This window comes from Leptodactylus fuscus, chromosome 5, assembly GCF_031893055.1.
Source record: "Leptodactylus fuscus isolate aLepFus1 chromosome 5, aLepFus1.hap2, whole genome shotgun sequence".
Taxonomy (NCBI): domain Eukaryota; kingdom Metazoa; phylum Chordata; class Amphibia; order Anura; family Leptodactylidae; genus Leptodactylus; species Leptodactylus fuscus.
In genome coordinates, this window is record NC_134269.1 from 52,094,056 (window position 1) to 52,115,716 (window position 21,661).

At 41.0% G+C, this 21,661-nt stretch overlaps 1 protein-coding gene across 1 annotated transcript in view; it reads left to right on the forward strand.

Moving 5' to 3' along the window:
- Positions 1-8,013: 8,013 nt before the first annotated feature.
- The window catches only part of IGDCC4 (immunoglobulin superfamily DCC subclass member 4), a 78,977-nt gene continuing 65,329 nt past the window's right edge, over positions 8,014-21,661 (forward strand). The window contains exon 1 of the mRNA XM_075273134.1: positions 8,014-8,308. Coding sequence (XP_075129235.1) covers positions 8,239-8,308 — 70 coding nt within the window. The 5' untranslated portion in view covers positions 8,014-8,238. The remainder of the gene's footprint in view (positions 8,309-21,661) is intronic.

The window sequence follows — 21,661 nt, forward strand, 5'->3', positions numbered from 1 at the left end:
AGGGCTATCGGAGGATTTCCCAACGATTGGCCACACCCCATTATGTTAGCTAATAGTCTAGAAGAATTCATTACGTTTTATCGTTCTAAGTGAAAATACTGACAAATATCCTTTGGATTGTCGCTAAGAACCTGTAGTTAAAGGTATTATAGAGCTGATGTCTGCCTTACATTATCCCCTGCCTTAAAGCGTGGTGGTTTGATATGCAGGGGGCTGCATAGCTTAGATTTACCATTGTCAGCCCGAGTGGGACAGATATCGGTCTCCCCTCTATCCCCTCCCCCCCCCCCCTCTTCAGTGCTCCTGTACAAATTTCTAGAATGTCAAGTGTTTTAAACTAAACTTGTAATTATATGAATTTTTATTTTAATTGTTAAGTCTTGAGCTATTAACCTCCATCATGTCACTGTCATTAATGCAGTATGCTCTCTTCTCACAAAGTCTCTTCTAAAGGTGCCATATTCTGCTATGTTTGAAAACTAGAGATATAGTCTTTAAAAAAGAGGGAAACCACTTGTCTGTGTCTTTTGGTTATTTACTTTGTTCTCGTAAAGTGCGTCAAGGAGCGTCACAAGGAATTTGTGGTTAGTATGCATATTGGTAGATTGTGCCAAGTCCTTTTTGATGTGGACCTGGAATTATTCCTAGTTTCATGGTCCACCAAAGACTAGGCTCTAGTGAATGCATGAGGTCGATGTTTCTTAATAAATAAGCCGAAAAAAAAATCTGTATTGCTGATGGGTGTGGAGTACGACTACACATTTGGCATTCCATTGGGATATCAGCTGCTGACCCTGTGACTAGAGAGAGTTAACTGTGGAATACACGGCAATATTTGACATGCTGCCGGTTCCAAACTCCTAAAAACGTGACTGTCGTGAACGATACAATGTCACGTAGGATGGTATGGAGAGGCATGCTGGCTGTATTTGTACGGCTGTGAATGGTGGCCGCATTGATTGTTGCAACAGTGTCATCAGGAGGTGATGTGACAACAGGATAAATAGGATGCTGAAAGGGCTACCATAGGCAGTGTGTAACAAGAAGATGGATTTACAATATGCTATAGTCAGTCAACTTCTTGTGGGCAGGTGATGCAGGACTGAAACTCACTCTCAGCATGTCGCCCTCTATCGCAACTTGCCCATATAGTGTAAAATTCCTGATCTACAACTGGACTAGAAACGAATGATCTAATTATTAATGCTCAGTTACTAGTAATGGTCCAGTCATAGTCTCAGCTCCAAAGGAAACCTAACTATTGGAAATTTAGATATGTATATATTAGATTACAATCCATTTAGTTTACTCCATCAGCTCAGTGGAGTTGTACGGTTTTCTCTTTAAAACTACAGAACTAAAGAAGCCATGTCTTACCAATCCTGTAAAGCTTTTTACGAATGAGAGGGATAAAGCATGGTTTGCTTACAGGTAAACAAATATTCTGCTGTCATATGTTAATATGCAGGGGTAACAAAATAACAAGCGTCCCTATTTCTACACTGGCCTTAACCAGTAAATGTCTGTCATTTAGCTTATATTTCTGTGTGATACACATGTGTAGAATAGTAATAAACCTTATTTTAGGGATGTAATATATTGGTCCTGTTACCGTTGCAAAGGAGACTAATGGTTAGTGAGAATCTGGTAGGGGTGTCTGTGACCAAAGTTGCTAAGTTAATGGGGTTATTGAGGTCTGCCGTTTCTGTGAATAGATGTTGTTGTGTAAAGACTGGTCAAATATCTGCAGAAAGGAGCAAATATAATCCAGAAGCAAAGTTTGCAGCAGTGACTGGATATTTGATGTTGGCGCCCTTAAATTTGCATCTAACCCTGCAGTCGTTTGAGGAGTTGTTTGTTTTCTAACTTTTTAATTGTTTTTCTGTTCCTTTTGTCAAGCTTTGACTTTTGACCACAGCTGGCCACTCAGTGTGCATTGAAGTCTATTGCACACCTAACAGTCTGTCTTCTTAGGAACTCTTGTTAGGTCTGATATCACACCCACAAAACAAATTTTCTTGTTTATCAACTATGATCTAAGTTATGTAGCTAATGGAAAGAAAGAGGGCCAGTATGGATGATGGTGGTAGTCTCAGAGAAAGCATTAGTTTTTTGTTTTTTTTTTTGTCCCATTCTTGTATGTCCTCCTGGACTTTGATACTGAAGACGATGACAAGTTAAAGAAGTACAGATGACATCTTTGAGACACACCCAACAACTCTCAACACACATAAAACAAAAACAGTTCTCGTGTAATAATTCTGCCTTCACCAGTAACAAAATGTACTTTTACTTAATGTAGTTTTCGGAAAGTGTGAAACTGAGGTCACTTTGAGTAGTAAGAGCCAGCGTTACACCCTTCTGTCATATCTAGTCATTAAAGTATCTGCCTTTTATCCCTCAACATGTTTATAAGGAAATTTACATAAAAATGGACACAATAAAACCTATAACAAGCACTTACTATAATGTCCTCTTCCATGGATAATGTATTTTGCCTTTTTTTGTGTGTGTGTATTTGCCCTTTCTTCATTCCACATTATTAAATGTGAAGTAATGGAGACCAGGTAACTTAACTCTAAGTGGTTGCCCAGAAATTAGACAAACTACAGAGGGACGCAGGTTAGGTGTAATATATAAAACAAAAAAACACACACTTAGGCCAGGTTCACATCTGGGTTCGGGGAGTCCGCTTGGGGAATCTCCATCATGACTTCTTCCAGTCTCTGTAAAGTTTGCAGTACAGATGTCTTTCTCCTTACTTTTTCAGGCTCCTGACCCACATTGTCCTCACCTGCACACCCATCCTACTGCTACCTCAAATTATCAGACCTATAATATAAACCCCCCATTTGAATAATACTCCAAAGTGCATCTTTAAACCACTGGAGCTAGGGAGAGGAGAGTAACCACTTAGATTGGGCCTATAATAGAAGCTAGTTGGTGAGCATCCTGTCTTTCAAAGCACCAATTGAAAGGAAGGCTATCACCACCAAAATCATGTCTGAACCACTTCTTTGCTGGCATAGTGAATATACCTACTTTGTGTCAAAGTGCAATCTTATTGCCAAGAAAAATGAGCTTTTAATCCATATGCAGATGCTTTTGGTACATCTGGGACATGCTGCATCTGTCAGAGCACTTACTTTTACCTGTAGTCTCAATACAATGGGATCTATCAATCTTTATATTAGGGGCGGTGACCACAGACGAAAACAAGTGCTCCAGCAGGGGCCTCCATGTCTCAGGTGCACAGAACAACTCATTTACATGTATATTAAAAGTTAATATTCTCAACAGCCAACTCACACTTGACACACAAAGGGTATCTTCACTATGTATATTATATTGTTGCTTTTGTGCGTCCTGGGTTCGAATGCAACCAAGGACAACACCAGCATGGAGTTTCTAGTGTCTCTCTATATTGCATAGGTACTCCAGATTTTGAGTGGAAAAAAAAAAAAGGTTTTTGTACACTTCTGCCATGTGATCCTTGATGGCCCTGCAACTCCTTTGCTAAGATAAGGGATGGACTCTCGCTGCTTGTTGCAAAAAGGAAACATCTACTTAAAATGGTGAAGGAGTGGCAACACAATACAGAAGTTTTAGGTCACGCACTGGGAGTCATTGCCAAAATTGCTGTGTAGCTCCAGCCATAGGCCTTATTCACACTATAGTGCCATTTTTTTTTTTTCTTCCTGACCTAATGGTGAGATACGGTTGCATGATTAGCAGAGGTAGAACGTCAGTTTTTAGATGGTCATGTGAACAGTCACGGTTTTTATAAATGGCTGTACAGAGGTAAGGTAAAATGGAAAGATTTGCACTTGTCCTGTGTTATCGTCCTGCGCCTAGATTTCGCACACAATCGCTAATGCAAATTACTGACGTGTGAATAATGCCCAATGTTTTTGTACATTGTGGTCAGGTACATTTAAAATTGCATCATAAAAGAAACCCAGGTTTGAGTTAAAGGCCCCACACAGCGGGCCAATGTCAAAAAGCAATGTGGGAAAAACATCAGAAACGCATTGTGTTTTCCTGCGTTTTTTTTTTTTTTTTACACAATGTCTGCAGAGTCTTCTGTAGAATTCGTATCCATTATACCTATAGTGAAACTGCAGGCGTTTCCATAGGTATCATTGACGTTGTGATTTCCTCGCAGCATTTCTGCTGTGGGTATTCTCCCCGCAATGTGTGGATGGGGTTCGCTAGAACATCCTTGTCAGACCTGCGTCTTACAATGAGCTATGTAGATAAACAGAACAGTGAAAGCAAATAGTTCCTGCTGAATGACAACAAGCAAGCAGAGATCTTGAGAACCATGAGGACTATAGAATAATAATACATTTTATTTATATAGTGCCAACATATTCTGCAGCATTGTACAATTTGTAGGGTTCAAGTACAGACAAAGGGATACATTACAGAGAAATAGTCACGTCACACAATGGGACTGAGGGCCCTGCTCGCAAGAGCTTACAATCTATGAGGTAGAGGGGGTGGCATTGCTTATACAATGGGCAGACAATTTTGTAATAGAGATTTCCAAAAATATCATTATATAAAGAATAAGCTTGAGAGTTCCGTTCCCCCAAAACTGATAGTTCTCGTAGCAGCAATCTAGTACCCTAGCCTTCCGCAGACTCGCTCTCTGCTTTGTATTTATCATTGTGAAACTACTGGATGTTACTGGCGCCTTCTGTGAAGCCCAGTCCTGCTTTCTCTCAGCCGTCTTACAGACTATAGGGCCAGCCTAGTGCGGGCACACTGGAGAGGGCTGCACTTTGGGGGATGACCAGGTGCCAGCTGCTTTCCATTCCCGCTCGCTGGGGCCTTCCCAAGCCTTTTTTTTTTTTTTTTTTTTTTGTCATCTTGTCTTGGAGTCCACGTCACCATGGTAACGGGCGCTGGCATGCAGGAGTCTGGCGCGACCATACTGTTAATCAGGACAGCTGCAAGGCCGGCCACTCCAAGAACCAAACAGATGGGAACCTCTCGCACTCCACGCACAGAAGGTTGTCATTAAAATACTCCAGAAATAAAGATTCTCTATACTGATATATCCAGGGCATCGTACAAGGAATACATGTGTATACTGATGATGGCAGCAGCTGTTGGCATGCTGACACTAGTAGTCCCACAACACATGGCAGCACCGAGGTTATTATGCAGCCTTGCTCTAGGAGAGCGTGTTGACAATGCAAACATGCATGCAAATAGCTTAACCGTGACACCCTGATATTAATGATCAGTCACTCTTATCATGTGGAACACGTACGGACTACCAGGCCATTTCCATCATCTTCTGACTGCGCGATCTGCGTATAGCCTTCTTTACAGACAAATGACTGCCTGTCTCCATAGAGACTAAAGATCCATTTACATGGAGCGATTGCCAATAAGCAATAACACTATGGTTATAATGCCTGTTCACACGCGTCGCGGTATCGTAACACTTTTACATAACTGGCCCCATTATCATCTCACATTTCATGTGCGTTCAGTGGATTTACAAAACCATGGCTGCACATGGTCATTGACACTGCCATAACATTAACACCAGGTAAAAAAAAACAAAAAACTATTCACTACCTTGCCATAATGGCGCCTGTTAAGGGGTGGGATATAGGAAGCAAGTGAACAGTCAGTTCTTGAAGTTGATTTGTAGTAAGCAGGAAAAATGAGCAAGCGCAAGGATCCGAGCGACTTGGAAAAGGGCCAAATTGTGATGGTTAGATTACTGGGCATAAAATATCCAATATGTCAGGTCTTGTGGGATGTATTTTGTATGCGGTGGTAAGTACCTGACAAAAGTGGTCCAAGGAAAGACCACTGATTAGCAGAAACTGTCATGGATGCCGATTGGTACTTGTGGGGCATAATAGACAGCCCACTCGACTCCACTGGGCCCCGATCTCACTGATGGCAATGATAGAGAAAAGTACAGTACATGGCAGCTTGCGTCATATAGTGCGTGCCCACTTTTTCTGAGAATTCACACTAACATGTCTAGCAAGTTGAACATTTTTGCCCAAACTCTATGTGCCACGTTGCGCCATGTTCATGCCAGTATCTAGTTATAACCATAGTCGTAAATTTGGGCCACTATCTTTTATATTTTGTGTGTTGCTCACAAGATAAGAGATGGCACCAAAATGCAATATGGGTAGAAGGCAAGCAAGGGAAGACTATGCAACGTTCTGATGGAAAGGCGTAAATCCTGGCATCCACATGGATCTTACTTTGTCACGGACCACCTACCTAAATGGTCAGGTCAGTGGTATTCCCTAATGGCAGTGGTCTTTTTCGGCAAGATACTGCTCCTGCCACTACTTCGGGCATCTTTGGGATTTGCTGGAAAAGCAAGTTGATCCATTTAGACCCCACCTCGCAATTTACAGGAGGCTTCAGAGATATTATGGTGTCCATGTCCCGATGGGTCAGAGGGTCTTGAATTTCCGTCCCTGTATCCACTTAAAAAATGCAATTTTCGAGTGGAAACCCGCCAGACCCCATCATAGTCTGTCAGGTCCGTGGGTTTCTGTGGGTAACTGCTCATTAAGTGGATTAGATTTCCCAGGCGCATTTGTGAATGTAGCAGAAATCTGTCAGACGTCCCAGCACCAGAATGGAAATCTATACCAGGTAGGAGGTGAAATATAAAAAAACAAAAAACTTGACTCTTCAGTAGTTGATACCTTTTTTAATATCTAATAATGATGACAGATTACAAGCTTTCGAAGCTCTCGGCCTCTTCCTCAGGTATAGTATAAAAACAATTTCTGAAGGATGCGTATTTATGTACAAAGGGGCACATAGGAATAGAATGTTAGGTGGGAGGGTGGATGGTCATTGGTACATACAAGTAGGAACTGGTGTAAGTTTCTATCTTAATTCACCCCAGGACCGTAGTTGAGTCCGGCCAGTTTTTTTTGTTTTTTTTTTACCCCAAAGCAGAACACAATAGATGACATCTTTGTGCTGTTTGTGTGCTGATCCAGTGTCCATCCTAAACTGTATGGCACAAACTATGACACAAAACCACAGGATCAGTTCTTGCACCCACAGACATAAGGATATATAGAAACTGCCAACTGATCAGGCTAGGTTCACACTAGCACTCACATTCCTTTTAGGAATCTGTCCCTAAAGCTGAGGCCCCATGTAGCAGAAATGCAGCTTCTTATATTGCAGATTTTGCTGCGGTTTTTTGAGCCAAAGCCAAGAATGGCTACAAAAGGAATGAGAAATATATCGGAAGTTCTTATACTTCTGCCTTCTGCTCAATCCACTCCTGGCTTTGGCTAAAAAAAAATGGCAACAAAAAAAAGCTGCGTTTCTGAAACATGGGGCTTCAACCTAAATCTGCATTTTTCGGGTGAAAACCTGGTGGACCCTATTATAGTCTATGGGGTCCGCAGATAAGGTATCTTTTTTGGGTCCCCAAGTGGACCTGAAGAATGGAATCCCGAACACTAGTGTGAACCTAGCGTCAGCTGTATATTGTTAGTCATTGCTATCCTCTGAAGATCAGTTCACTAGTACCATGGCCAGGATTGCAGGTGTTCTGGAACATATAGGATGCTACAATACGTTTGTATATTTTTATATAATTTTGATCATCCCATAAAGGATTTTTGTTCCCCTTATTTCTTCTCTGGATCCTCTATGTACACCACAATTTGGAGTCTGTGGATTTCTCCTATCAGATGGCGATGAGATGGGAATAATCGATCAGATTCTTATCGAGCATCAGCTGCAGGTATATAGTATACAGTATATAGATGCGGTCCTGTAGAAGATCCCAGATGACAGTGTACCCCCCCCCCCCCACATAACTTCAGTGTGCTACCCTGGATTAACCCCTCGCTGTCCTGCCCTGCAGCCTTCCCATGTCTGTAGCTCTTCTTATAAATGATATCCCCCTCAGCCCCCTCCAGCCCTGTGTGATTAGTGACGGGGTGGGGAGCAGCTTCTCCCAAACATGTGACCCCTTTGTTAGAATGAGACAGTGGAGATGTCCTCAGACTGGCTCACTAACCAATAGATGGCAGCAGAAGGACACACAGATACCAGCTGCCTAAATAAACAGAAAGGGGGTTAAAAAAAGAGGAGAAAAACTTGTGCAAGATGGCGTCTGACTGGAGGGAGAGGGAGCCCCTCTCTGCATCCCCGGGCTGGTGAGAGAGGGGAGCGGGCAGCCTGGCAGGAGGAGGAGGGGGACCCGGTCACTACATGGCGCTGTGTCTGCTCTGGGGATTGCACTGGGCTGGAGGCATCCTGCTGCTGCTGGTGGCTGCTGGAGGTGAGTGCTGGGATTTGGGGCTGCTCACAAATAAAAGAGGGAGTGGTGTCTGCCCCCCAGGAAGCAGCCTGAGGGGTGTATAGGGTGCAGTGAGGAGCTGGAGGCTGCCTCCTCCCAGTCCCCTATGGAGAAGGTGCACCATCGGGCTGGCCACGATAAATGGCTGCTGCATTCGTGAAATGTGCCAGTGGCTGTAAATCACATGGGCACAGGCATGAGAGGATGTGAGTGCCCCATCCATGGCTCTGCCATGCCTTGTCATTCACTATGTACAGCTCTATGGCATGGTCATATAGTGCAGGACATGGGCTACACTGGCTCTATAGCATGGACTGATATAGATAGAATGGTAGACACTGGCTGCATGACATATTCATGTGCTGATATTATATGACACTGGCTCTATGACGTACTGATATAGATAGAAAGGTAGACACTGGCTCTATGACATACTCCTATATTACATACAGGTCAGTCCATGCACTGATATAATGTGACACTGGCTGCATGACATACTCATATATTACAGGTCAGTGCATGTACTGATATAATGTGACACTGGCTGCATGACATACTCATATGTGCTGATATTATATGACACTGGCTCTATGACATACTCCTATATTACATACAGGTCAGTCCATGCACTGATATAATGTGACACTGGCTGCATGACATACTCATATATTACAGGTCAGTGCATGTACTGATATAATGTGACACTGGCTGCATGACATACTCATATGTGCTGATATTATATGACACTGGCTCTATGACATACTCCTATATTACATACAGGTCAGTCCATGCACTGATATAATGTGACACTGGCTGCATGACATACTCATATATTACAGGTCAGTCCATGCACTGATATAATGTGACACTGGCTGCATGACATACTCATATATTACAGGTCAGTGCATGTACTGATATTACATGACCCTGGCTCTATGACATACTCTTATATTACAGGTCAGTCCATGTACTAATATAATGTGACACTGGCTGCATGACATACTTATATATTACAGGTCAGTGCATGTACTGATATTATATGACACTGGCTCTATGGCATGTACTGATATAGATAGAATGGTAGACACTCGCTCTATGACATATTCATATACTACAGGTCAGTCCATGTACTGATATAATGTGACACTGGCTGCATGATATACTCATATGTACTGATATTATATGACACTGGCTCTATGACATACTCATATATTACTGGTCAATCCATGTACTGATATAATGTGACACTGGCTGCATGACATACTCATATATTACAGGTCAGTCCATGCACTGATATAATGTGACACTGGCTGTATGACCTACTCATATGCACTGATATTATATGACACTGGCTCTATGACATACTCATATATTACAGGTCAGTGCATGTACTGATATTATATGAAACTGTCTCAATCACATACTCATATAGTACAGGTCAGTATGATATGGCACTTGGTCTATGACATACCCATAACATTACCGGTCAGTCCTTATACTGATGTAACATAACACTGGCTCTTTGATATATCCATATATTACAGGTCAGTCCATGTGCTGATATACTCGGGTGTGACTTATACTGATAGAATGGAAGAGAGTTATAACATGACACTGACTTAGTGCCATGCTCATACATTACAGGTCAGTACATTAAGGTATAGTCATATATGACACATATAATGGCAAAGGGTCGTAACATGGCACTGGTTCTATGACATCTTAATATATTACAGGTCAGTACCTAAAGTGTTATAGTCATACATAACCCTGATATAATGGCAGAGGGTCATAACTTGAGTCTGGCTCCATGCCATGCTTATACTTTACATGAGTCCATGCACTAATACGTTCTTGTGTAAACTACCCTAATATAATAGCAGAGACTTATGACAAGATACTGGCACAGTGACATGTTCCTATATGAAGGATCTGGTCAAATAGTGTTACATTCCTGTGTGAACTACTATTATAGAATTGTGGCGAGTACTGACCTGACACTGGCACTATGACATCTTCATATATTACAGTTAGTCCATGCACTGCTATAGCCATATATATATGGGAGTGATGTAATGGCAGAATGCTATTGACAAGACGTAGGCACAATGATACTGCTGCATTCATGTATAACTACCCTGGCAGTGGCACAGTGACATGCTTACCGGTCTGTTCATACACTGATATCCTCTTGTGTAATCTACCCTGATATAATAAGGTTATGCCACGACACTGGCACAGTGACATACTCCTATATAGCAGGTCTGTTCACTAATGCATTGTGATACAATGGCAGAGGGGAATAGCAAGTCTAGGTATACAGTAATACATTTATACAGTACCCTGATATAATGGAAGAGGGTTATGACAAGACACTGGCACAGTGACATATTGATTTATCTATACACTAATATGTTAATGCATAAATAAACCTGATAGAATGACACGAGGTTATGGCAAGACACTGGCACAATGAGATGATATATTAAAGCTCTGTCCATATACCAATCTGATAGATGTAGTGGCAGGGGTTAAACATATGACACTGGCACAATGACCCGCATAAGTGTTAGCAGTACAGTATTAACTACCATGCTATAAGGGCAGAAGGTAATGACACTGGCATGGTGACATGCTGCTGTATTACGGTCTGTCCATGCATTGATGCAATCTTGTATTAACAGCCCTGTGGCCTTGGCATACTGAAACATCCATATATTACAGGTCTTATTACAGGCCTCTCCATGCACTGATACATTGATGTATAAACTGACCTGATATAATGGCAAAGCGCTATCGACGTGTTGATTTATTAACATATAGACAGGGCATATGTTGGCGCTTATTTATGGCGGGATCGAAAAACTGACATCATGACTGATAGGTACAGACAATGCCTGGCTCCTGCTTCTTCACTGAAATTGGATTCAGGAACACAAAGGCCAAGTCCATTCACAGACTGGAAGGTTCTACATTGGTGGTGAACAAGATTCTTAATATTTCCAAATATATAAATGGCAACATAATTGTTACAAGTGTTTACAAAGCGACAGGTCATTGTTTCACACACCTATCTCTATCTATCTATCTATCTATCTATCTATCTATCTATCTATCTATCTATCTATCTATCATCTGTTCATCAGTGGTGCCTGTTTGTCTAGCTATCTAGTTATCTGTCTTTCGTTCTATGTATGTGCTTCTATCTATCTCTATCTATCTATCTATCTATCTATCAATCAATAATTGGTCTGTATATCTATTAATCTGTCTGTATATCTATTTATTGATTTTGCTTACTTGTATAGCGCCATCATATTCAGCGATTTTACAGAGATATTAATATATTTAACGTAATCTATCTATCATTGGTCTTTATATCTATAATATCTGTCTATGTATCTATTATCTATCTGTAATCTATTTATCTGTCTGTATCTCTATCTATTAATGTATGTATGTAAGTACTTGTCTGTCTGTCTTTCTATTTATCTATCTTTTATCTGTTTGCCTTCAAGCCTTGTTCACATCTCTTGTTCACATTCCACCTAAAATTGACAAAGAGAAAACCGTTAGGCTAAAGGTTGAACATAGCGGGCCACATCCAAAAAGCTCTGTGGGAAAAGCCACCACTCAAACGCATTGTAGTTTTTCCTGTAGCGCTTTTCACAGAAAGTCTGTAGAGATTTCCTATGAGGACTTTCTGCTTCAATTATACCTATAAGGAAACTGCCAGCGTTTCCGTAGGTATAACTGACATGCTGAAATTTCCAAAAATGTATCGTTTTTGGAAATCGCAGTATATACGCTGCAGGTATATTTTGCAGTGTGTGTATGGGATTTGCAGGGATTGTAAAACATTTTGGTTTACGCCACGTGGGGGAAATCCGGCAGACCCCAGTATAGTCTGTGAGGTCCGCGGGGGTCCACGGGTAACCGTTTTTTAAGCAGACAGGCTCTCCATTTTGTGACCCCAGGCGGGTGTCTGCTGGCGTAACAAAAAAGTTTAAAAATGACGGACACCCTATCGATCCCAGGGTCTGCTGGGCTCTGTGTATTACCGCTGTTTTAGCCATCCGCCTCTCCATTGTTCGGGGGTCACTGACAGACCCGAACATTGGAGAGGTGACACTAGTGTGAACATAATATAAGTCTATTGATCTACCTGTCTATCTATTCATGGCCCAAATTTACTAAAAGTTAGACAGGCAGTCTGAAAATACACCAGGTGTATCACAGTGTCTGATGCTGGATAATAAATCTGGTACATCTTTAGATTGTCTTGTCTATGTTCATACCAACTTTTAGTTGGGTTATTTGAAACCAGGATCTCACAGCACAATTTTGGCACTTTTTGGCACATCTTGTCACATATAAGCCACATCCTTTTTGTATCTGCTTGAGAAAAGTCTCATATTTGGACTGAAACATATAGCACCTATAAAATAAAGCCACTCTTTGCCTTTTTTTCCTCCCATTTAAGTACTACCTTACTTTTTTGTGTTGATGAAGGATGGCATGGCTATATCTTGGAGTCTTGGCACTTTAACCCCTTCAAGGGGCTTTTATATACATAGTGCTGCTCTAGATGTTTCTATAGTATCTATCTATCTATCTATCTATCTATCTAGTGTCTGTCTAGTATCTGCCTATTTCTGCATCTATATATCTGTCTTTGTAGTAAGGCTGTGGTCACAATAGTGTTAGTTGACCATTTGGGGACTCCCGTCTCTAAAATATGCGGAGAAAAAAGTCCCGCAAACCATACATTTCTCTCTGCGGATTTTGGGCAGAAATCCTTTTCTACTACATGTATACCTATGTATTCTATTATACAGTCCTATGAAAAAGTTTGGGCACCCCTATTAATCTTAATCATTTTTAGTTCTAAATATTTTGGTGTTTATAACAGCCATTTCAGTTTGATATATCTAATAACTGATGGACACAGTAATATTTCAGGATTGAAATGAGGTTTATTGTACTAACAGAAAATGTGCAATATGCATTAAACCAAAATTTGACCGGTGCAAAAGTATGGGCACCTCAACAGAAAAGTGACATTAATATTTAGTAGATCCTCCTTTTGCAAAGATAACAGCCTCTAGTCGCTTCCTGTAGCTTTTAATCAGTTCCTGGATCCTGGATAAAGGTATTTTGGACAAACAATTCAAGTTCAGATAAGTTAGATGGTCGCCGAGCATGGACAGCCCGCTTCAAATCATCCCACAGATGTTCAATGATATTCAGGTCTGGGGACTGGGATGGCCATTCCAGAACATTGTAATTGTTCCTCTGCATGAATGCCTGAGGATTTGGAGCGATGTTTTGGACCATTGTCTTGCTGAAATATCCATCCCCGGCGTAACTTCAACTTCGTCACTGATTCTTGAACATTATTCTCAAGAATCTGCTGATACTGAGTGGAATCCATGCGACTCTCAACTTTAACAAGATTCCCGATGCCGGCATTGGCCACACAGCCCCAAAGCATGATGGAACCTCCACCAAATTTTACAGTGGGTAGCATGTGTTTTTCTTGGAATGCTGTTTCTTTTTGGACGCCATGCATAACGCCTTTTTTTATAACCAAACAACTCAATTTTTGTTTCCAAAATGAAGCTGCCTTGTCCAAATGTGCTTTTTCATACCTCAGGCAACTCTATTTGTGGCGTACGTGCAGAAACGGCTTCTTTCTCATCACTCTCCCATACAGCTTCTATTTGTGCAAAGTGCGCTGTATAGTTGACCGATGCACAGTGACACCATCTGCAGCAAGATGATGCTGCAGCTCTTTGGAGGTGGTCTGTGGATTGTCCTTGACTGTTCTCACCATTCTTCTTCTCTGCCTTTCTGATATTTTTCTTGGCCTGCCACTTCTGGGCTTAACAAGAACTGTCCCTGTGGTCTTCCATTTCCTTACTATGTTCCTCACAGTGGAAACTGACAGATTAAATCTCTGAGACAACTTTTTGTATCCTTCCCCTGAACAACTATGTTGAACAATCTTTGTTTTCAGATCATTTGAGAGTTGTTTTGAGTAGCCCATGATGCCACTCTTCAGAGGAGATTCAAATAGGAGATCAACTTGCAATTGGCCACCTTAAATACCTTTTCTTATGATTGGATACACCTGGCTATGAAGTTCAAAGCTCACTGAGGTTACAAAACCAATTTTGTGCTTCAGTAAGTCAGTAAAAAGTAGTTAGGGGAATTCAAATCAATAAAATGATAAGGGTGCCCATACTTTTGCACTGGTCAAATTTTGGTTTAATGCATATTGCACATTTTCTGTTAGTACAATAAACCTCATTTCAATCCTGAAATATTACTGTGTCCATCAGTTATTAGATATATCAAACTGAAATGGCTGTTGCAAACACCAAAATATTTAGAACAAAAAATGATTAAGATTAATAGGGGTGCCCAAACTTTTTCATAGGACTGTATGTATTACATATCGATAGGCGTAGTAGTGAAACAACCCCCTTTAAGACCTTGAACAAAGTTTGTGTTACAGAGTTATGTAGAAAACTACAGCAATGATTTTGAGCCTATTAAGTTGTGTTTTCCCCTCATTGACTTTAATAGAGAAAACTGTGGCAAGAAAACTACGTAAAAAAGCTGCAATTTGCTGCCGGTATAGTAATTGTGTTTTCCATAGAAGCAATTTAAGGAACACGTCCTAGAATTGTGTTTTTAAAAACAACATTGTCACCAAGTTACAGCAAAATCACACATGGATTCTAGTGATCAGTTATAGGGCTTTTCTGGGGTTTTGCTATTAAAACGTTATTCGTATCTCAGCAAATAGCTGCAGAGATGGGAATAATGGATTCCAAGTCCCAAACCTTACACCCGAATAGTGCTGCTCTATACTGTTACTATAACTCTAGTAGAAGAGAACGGGCGATACAGAAACAGTGTTGCACATGCAGTAATTCAGTTTCTTTGGTGACTGTGAAGCTACAGAAATAATGTAGTTCTACGGTGCCACTCTGTTTCCTTAATTCCCATTCTCCTCTATGTTAATTACAGAAACAGTGTAAAGCACTGCTCAGTTGTTTCCATAGATTCCGCCATAGGGGTTGGAACAGCGAGCACTTATACCCATCTTGGTAGTGATTTACGGAGATGGGAATAACCCTTTAATGACCTATCCTTAGGAAAGCTCATCAATATCAGATTGGTGGGGGACCAAAAATCATACTGTGTACTGGCCATGCAGAGTTACTACAGTGAATGCCTTAAAAAAAACCTTTAGGTCGGGGCCCCACATTTTGCATTTTTAAATAAGCCTATCTTAATGTAGCCTTTAGAAATAGGCATACCTCTCCTTTTCTGATCCTTGTATCCGTTTTCCAGAAAAAACTCTTGTATTTGTTTGCTAATAAGTCTTCAGAGAGCTCAGGGGGCGTTACCCCTGTTCTCCGAGCACCACCCCTTCATCAACCTGGATGGTTGTTCACCACCCCCATCTTGCTTGAAGATGCCTCCTCTTACTCCTCTTCACTGCTTCCATGAGCAGCTAGTGCAGTCAGCACATACAACGCATGCGCAAGATTTTATCGCGCCGACAGGGCTAGCTGTTCAGAGAAGCAGGGATGAGGAGTAGCAGGAGGGATCTTCAAGCACGAAGGAGGCGGTGAACAAACATCCAGATTGATGACGCGGTGGTGTTTGGAGCACAGGGATAACGCCTGTTAAGTTCACATCTGCGCTGGGCTTGTCTCTTGTTCTAGCACATTAGAGAATGGGAGTATATATGGAGACCTCGACACAGGCGTGTAGGTATCCTAAACCAGGTAAAAAATAAAACTGCAAGGTGAAATTCACTGAGAAAAAGGCACAAGTTGATCAAAATTGCCACAAAACAGGCAAAAAAACTGAAAATGGAACAGAAATTAGACAAAAAAGCAGTAATAAATGTGCATTTATGAAGGTTGCATAAGTTTTCATTATACAGTGGACACACTTCATACACCGGAGACGTCTCTGGCTGTGTAGACTGTAGCAGACTATGTTAGTGTGTACGTGTGCTCAGGACAATGTCCTCTCACAGTTTGACTTTTACATATACCAGTCCTGCTAGGGCACAGATCTGCACCATAAAACAGGACAGAAATGACACTGCAATTAAACAGCCATTGGAAAACGTTCCAAATCCTGTTTTTTTTCTTTTACATAATTTATTACACAATATAAGTTTATTATCACAACAAAGCAACGTAAAGTCAAGTCTAAACATTTACTTCCCAAGAACTGTTTTTGTGGAAAAGCACAGGATTTTCCATAGTAAACATAAAACCACCGCAATACTGTAGTTGATAGGGCACCGCTGAGGCTCTACAGGATTACATGAAACCCTAATACTACAATGTAACCGCTGGCAGCTGTATTACTGGTACGTGTAGTGTAGCAGTCTTCATTACGTCTGTGTGCCTCCATGTCATACACAGACACACAGGTTTGTGTTCTTAGGGTGCATTCAGACTACGTAACGCCGGGCGTGTATGAGAGCCGTACACGCCGGCATTACGGCAGACTGCCGAACACTTCCCATTCACTTCAATGGGAGCGCTCGTAAACGCCGCTGTTACGAGCGCTCCCATTGAAGTGAATGGGAAGTGTTCGGCAGTCTGCCGTAATGCCGGCGTGTACGGCTCTCATACACGCCCGGCGTTACGTAGTCTGAATGCACCCTTAGGGTGCATTCACACTGAGTAAACGCTAGCTTATTTTGTAGAGTAAAATTACACTTGTAAATTTTGCTATCCCATTGACTTCAATGATTTTTTTACAAGTGTAAAAATACGCTTGTAAAAAATACGCCTGTAAAAAATACGCCTGTAAAAATACGCCTGTAAAATGTCATTGAAGTCAATGGGATAGCAAAATTTACAAGTGTAATTTTACTCTACAAAATAAGCTAGCGTTTACTCAGTGTGAATGCACCCTAAGATTCAAAGAGAAATAGCTGCTCACAGGCGTCTTATAGAAGCTCTATATAACAGAGCAAGCAGGAGATGTCCGGAACTGACTGGGTTAATAACATACCTGTTTTAGGCTGGAGCCTCATATAGTGATTTGTCCCTGGCGCAGATGCAGAGGAAAAAAAAACAGTCACAGATCCCATCCACTTTGCCCTTACTGTAAAACTCCGTGATTTTTCCTGCAGCATTTCAGCCATGGGCAAATTTCGTCCCGTGCAGCCCCGGCCTTAAAGTGTAAGTGTGTTGTTTTTTCCTATTGTTTTGGGTGGTGTTTGGTGAACATTTTTGTAATATATTTAACTAACCTATCTAACTTCCTTTCAATAGAAAACAGACTGTAAAAATTTCCCTAACAACTCTCTGATGAGGGTCCATGCACCCAGTTTTTTGGCAAGGATTTTGGCGAGAAAAAAAATGAACTTCAGGATTTAGGAAATTGATTTTTGATGCGGTTTTTGGAGCGGTTTTTTAGTTTTTGTTTTTTTTTCCTCCAGCACAGTGTGTGGACCTTGAAAAAAAACGCTAGCGGTTTTTCCCAATTCCACGACCAAATCTGTGCCCAAATCCGCGACGTGGATTTTTCGCGTCCCGTTGACTGCATTGGTTTTTGCAGGCGGAATCAACCTGAAGGAAGCTTTTTTTATTGTTAGCGGAAAAATTCTGTGAGTGGAAAAATAAAGCGAGTGGAACCCATAGAACTCTATGGGGAGGTGGATTTTGGATGCGGATTCTGATGCAGATTCAGCGTCAAAATCAGCGCCCAAAAACTCCATGTGCATTGACCCTAGCTAAGCTGTTACCTGGAAAAACCCATACACATTATTACTGCCAGCTATACCATTTGCCAAAAAGAGGATGGTCACTTCAAATGGCTGTTTCTCCTGTTTTTTACAACCTAGAAAAATGGTTCTCTATCATATCGTATCATACTTCTCAGTTTTCATATGCTACAGAGACCACAACTGTTATTGTAAAAATAATGGAGATATTACTAGTTAAAAACATAGTTTTCTGGCATAGAGAGATAGTATTGAGGCTTTTCTTGAGCTAAACGTGCACCATAAGTCTTTTTTACCCCCCTTCCCTGCCACATTGTAAGAATGTGGCTGGAGATCAGGGAGGAGATGCCTCAGCCAACAAATAGTTGCTATGGGCAAATTTTGCATTTTAATAAATCTGACCCATAGTAGTCTGACATTTGAGCTTTATATACAGAAGTTCATGCTGGATATAAAAATCATATTCTACTAAGTGGTATAAAACCGAAGATGCAGCTATTTCAAGTGACCATCCCCCTCTTCTTCAGATGCTACAGCTCTACATACTTCATTGAGTACTGGTATATTGGAAACTTGACAGGAAGTTAGATATGTTAACTAAGTATATTGCAAACATGTTCACTACACACACTCTGCACCCCAATGACACAAAAAGGGTAAGATCACACAGAGTTTTTTGGACAAGAACCTGAGGCGGAGGCCGCCTCAGGTTCCGGTCCAAAAGCAGGGTAGCCATGACTGAAAAATGGTGCACTGCACCATCATCCAGCCGTGCACTCCACTCCGGATTAGGCCCAATGAATGAGCCTAGTCCGGAGGAGGGAGTGTCTCCAGGCAGAATCGCAAGGCGACTCGGCCTGAAGAATGAGCACCTCGCTTCTCTTTTCTGGGAGCCAGAAGAAACGGCTCCTGGAAAAAGCTCTTGAGCGGCTCTCATTGATTTTAATTGGATCTGTCTTTTTGGTCATGATTTTTAGGCCTCAAAATCCTGACCAAAAAACTCTGTGTGAACTTACCCTAACAAAAAAAAAAAAGACTGAATCAGGGAGCAAGATTAACCCTGCTGGGGGTATGGGTTCTCCCACATGAGAGGGATCTGTGGGAGAACTCTCACGTATCGGACATCTATATAATATAAAATTCATATAAAATAAATGGCCATTGTGGGAAAACCCTGTGAAGCGGGGTCTATAACATTGCACTGCACTTGTATATTCATACTTGATATTCAGAACGCGTGAATGTAAATACTAGAGACGTGTTCTGCTACGCCTCATCACTTGGAATATAAATATGTGTATAAATATGTATGTATACATGTAATATTCCTGTACCGTGCTGTACAAGATGACAGCTTTCATTATAGCTTGGGGGCGTATATGGAAGAAGTGTGGAGGGTGAATATGCCGTTTTTCAGGACTTTACATAGGGAGCAGATACATTCTCAAGACATTTTAGTAATAGCTACCTTATTAGATCTTGGGACTTCTGTCATTTCCCAGATGCCTATAAAACTGATAATGGCGCCATGTGGGGCATGGTAATAGAACTAAAAGCTTACCTGGATGGACACAAAGAAATGAGCAGACATAGAGAAATGTATCTTTCTATCTGTATGCAAACCAGCAGAGACGTAGACCGTATTCACACATCCGCAATTTACGTCTGCGTTTTTAACGGACAGCATACATATTCATTCATTTCAATATATTTATTAAGACTTTTTAAAAAATTTATTTTATGTTTTCACTGATGCTGATACATCACGTCATATCTATAGGTCCATAAGAAAACCCCAAATGGCATCAATGTCTTGTATGTTTTTTATGGGACTAGTGAATATGGCCTCAGGCTGTAAATCATAGCTGACTTATATTCTCCTCACACGTCTGTTTTAGGAAACACTTGTATTTCCCATGTCATAGTAATTCTGTTTCACATTTTCTTTGCACAGTGCCATTCCTTTTTTATTCCTCTTGAAAAGACGGAGGGACGGCACAGTACAAAGTTATGAGAGCAGATGCAGATGAATTATACAAGTGTATGGACATGTCAGGAAAGTTGATTGGTTCTTTAGAAATTAGAAATAGGATATAAAGAGTTTTGCTCTAGAATTTAGCTTGTGAGGTTGTAGAGTGGCGATATATAAAAAAAATGTCCTCTCAGACCTCTAAAACAGGTCCCCACTTGGGAAAGAACTGACCAAAGATCAGCTGCCGGCCACTGTTCCAAGGTCTGATAAGATAATATTTAACAGGAGGTCTTGTAAATGAGCGTACACGGACTCACTCGGCATTCAGCTGACATATCGCTGCAGAGGGTCCATTATATATAATAGATATCTATACCACAGCCGGCGCTCTCCGGTACAGGCACGCTCACAAGTGGTTTTCCTTCTCCTCTAACAATGGCTTTCTGGAGGTGACCCAAAACACAGCGGCCTTACCTTCAGTGCTCAGAGATTTCTAGAAATAATACATTATATTTTCCTTTTTTTAATACCATTCACCATTATAATTTATCTCATAGTAGACCTGGGTTATATCAATTATACCCCAGAGCTGCAGTTTCTGTCCTAGAGGCTTCAGAGCTGAATTCTCCCAGCATTAGTGCAGTCTACCCTATGCAGCATACTATTGTATTTTAGGTAATTATTTATTCTAAATATGTGTGTCTATAGTATGGCAGTATTGCTGTACTGCATAGGCTTGTGACATATGCACCAACTGTAATGCCCTGACACATGCTACAGTATATCAAGCAGTGACATATATCATCCATAAGCTCCCATATTGAAAAAACAAGGCCAACTATATGCTTGTTCTGGTGCCACAAGGATATGCTTTGGGTATCTGTGTCTATGGAGTTCTACGGACCTGTTTATCAAGAGTGTCTCCTGTTGTGTATGTATAATGTGCACAGGAAGCATAGTGTGAACATAGTTTTAAGCCAGGGCCCCATGGGATTCTTGTTAATCCTATACACATTGCAGAAAAGTAACCGCAGCGGAAATGTGATTTCAAAATCCGTCATGAAATATAAAAAAACAAAAAAACTTGCAAGTCTTCAGTAGATGATACCTTTTTTAATGGCTAACTCATAATGATGACAGAATATGACGTTTCGAAGCTCCCGGCTTCTTCTTCAGATATATCTAAAAACATTTTCTGCAGGCTGCATATTTATGTATAACTGGACACAGGGATAGGATTTCAGGAGGGAGGGGGGAAGAGGCTTATTACTATATACATATAAAAACAAATAATCAATTCCCAGTTCCCAGGTTCTTTATCTTTATGGCTGTCTTAGTTCAGTGATTTGTATAGAAAGACATGAACCCATGTGAAAGGTTCATTCCACTATCCAGAGTCTTGAATAGGGTCATGCACTTGTACTCATAAATCAGTCGCTGTTTTCTTGATTTAAAATTCCCTCTTAAAATCAAAATTTTCATGTCATTGGTGATATTATGATCTTCCTGGCAGAAATGTTTTGGCACGGGAAGATCCATTCTCTGTTGTTTAATTGTATGGCAATGTGAATTGATTCTCATTCTGAGTTTC